The 2,219-nt window shown below is 45.6% G+C and overlaps 1 protein-coding gene across 2 annotated transcripts in view; it reads left to right on the top strand.

The window, feature by feature from the left end:
* Positions 1-2,219, top strand: part of LYG2 (lysozyme G-like 2) — a 12,652-nt gene that overhangs the window by 7,387 nt on the left and 3,046 nt on the right. For both annotated transcript variants that reach the window (XM_011956559.1, XM_011956560.1), the window contains 2 exons: positions 292-432; positions 1,662-1,858. In XM_011956559.1, the coding sequence (XP_011811949.1) occupies positions 292-432; positions 1,662-1,858 (338 nt within the window). The remainder of the gene's footprint in view (positions 1-291; positions 433-1,661; positions 1,859-2,219) is intronic.

The raw sequence follows: 2,219 nt of genomic DNA, 5'->3' as shown, positions 1-2,219 counted from the left end.
AAAAAAAAAAAAGGAAAAAACAGACTGCATATGTATTTAGGATCTATAAGAGATGAATTTCATAATATTTTGCATGGTGTTTTTGGATTACGTGCTGTGTTAATACAAAACAAAACAAAAGGTCGGAGCAGAGTGGGCACAGGGATCTTCTGTCTGATGAACAAATAATGGCAACAGGAGAGTTGGGGAGTTCTGTCTGCGGCCTTCCGCCTTTGGTTCTGTGGTGTTTATTGCAGCAACCCAAGCAGTATCTTCTCACAGGATTCATGTGAGTTATGCTCCCGCCTCTAGGCACTTCCAGGGGCTCATACCCCTTCACCCACTCAATGAACCCTCACCTACATCCGCGCCTGTACCACGGCTGCTACGGGGACATCATGACCATGAAGACCTCTGGGGCCACTTGTGATGCAAACAACGTGATGAACTGCGGTAAGTGAAAGGCAGAGCAAATGTGGCTTTTCCCCTTTCATCGTTTTCAGATTATTTCTCAGGAAGTCACTTAATTTTGAAAGGGTATAATCATCATGATGACAATAGTACCAAAATAAAAAATGAGCAAAAAACACAATCCTGACCAATCTGACAACCTGCTTCTTTTCATTTTTCACCCTCATTCTTTCCAAACCTTGTCCAGCTGTGTTTGTTTCCATGTATTGAAACTATTGCTTGAATAAATATTAGAATTTGGCTTTGCCTTTTGGGTGGTGCTGCTGTGTTTGCTTCATGTTACACATGAGCATTTGAAGCAATACTGTTCCAAAGTCGTCTTCATCATGTTATCCTGGTTTTAGGGTGTCTGAGCTGGCAGCAACCACAAGGTCACATCGGACCCCAACCCCTCAATTTACAAATCAGAGCCCAGAGACTCAGCAAGGAGGGGGTACTTCCCAATAGCACAGAACCAGCTAGTGGCAGAGCCAGGCTGAAACATACATTGGCTGACTCCTAGTCCAAGAGGCTTCCCAGTGCACCAGTGTGGCAGAATTTTTTGTGTGCGTGACAGAGTCTTACTTTATCACCCAGGCTGGAGTGCGATGGCAGGATCTCGGCTCACTACAACCTCCGCCTCCCAGGTTCAAGCGATTCTCCTGCCTCAGCCTCCTGAGTAGCTGGGGTTACAGGTGCCTGCCACCATGTCCAGCTCATTTTTGTATTTTTAGTAGAGACAGGGTTTCACCATGTTGGCCGGGCTGGTCTTGAACTCCTGACCTCAAGTGATCCGTCCACCTCGGCCTCCAAAAGTGCTGGGATTACAGGCATGAGCAATTTGAAGGAGAAAAAACAGCAGAAGCGGCACCTGTTGGGGGTTGTGGACCTGTCTGTTTCTGCAGTCAGAAATCAAAAGGATGTCTTAGAATGGCTGTCCCAAGCCATTAGCAGTGATCAGAGGCTGTGGCTAACTTAGCAAATTTAAAAAAATGGTTTTCTTCTGAAGTAGAAGAAACAGTTTCTTTTCTTTTTTTAACTTTAAATTCTTTATTTCGGTTTTCTTTTTTTTTTTTTTTTTTTGAATTGGGCTGTCGCTATGATGCCCAGGTTGGTTTCAAACTCCTCCTGGGTTCAAGCGATCCTCCTGTTTTAGCCTCCTGAGTAGCAGAGACTGACTTCAGGCACACACAACCATGCCCAGAAAAACAGTTTCTTTTCTATTGATGTAGGGATCCGTGGTTCTGAAATGTTTGCTGAGATGGATCTGAGGGCCATAAAACCTTACCAGACTCTGATCAAAGAAGTTGGGCAGAGACACTGTGTGGACCCTGCTGTCATTGCAGCCATCATCTCCCGGGAAAGTCATGGCGGATCTGTCCTGCAAGATGGCTGGGACCACAGGGGGCTTAAATTTGGCTTGATGCAGGTATTTAGCTAGAAACTTTCTATCAGCCCCACTTCATCCCTCCTCACAGAAGCTCAGCCTCAACTAGAAATCCATTTGCAGTACTTCCAAACCCCAAAATACCCTGGCATCTGGCTACAGGTACTTCAGCATAATTTTTTTCTTTTCTTTTTTTTTGGGATGGAGTTTCACTCTTGTTGCCCAAGCTGGAGCGCAATGGTGTGATCTCAGCTCACTGCAACCTCCACTCCCGGGTTCAAGTGATTCTCCTGCCTCAGCCTCCTGAGTAGTATCTGGGATTACAGGCACACGCCACCATGCCTAGCTAATCTTTTGTATTTTTAGTAGAGACGGGATTTCACCTTGTTGGCCAGGCTGGTCT

The sequence above is a fragment of the Colobus angolensis genome, unplaced genomic scaffold (assembly GCF_000951035.1).
Source record: "Colobus angolensis palliatus isolate OR3802 unplaced genomic scaffold, Cang.pa_1.0 Scaffold42, whole genome shotgun sequence".
Taxonomy (NCBI): Eukaryota; Metazoa; Chordata; class Mammalia; order Primates; family Cercopithecidae; genus Colobus; species Colobus angolensis.
Note: the sequence above shows the minus strand (reverse complement) of the source record. Positions and strands in the feature narration are given on the sequence as shown.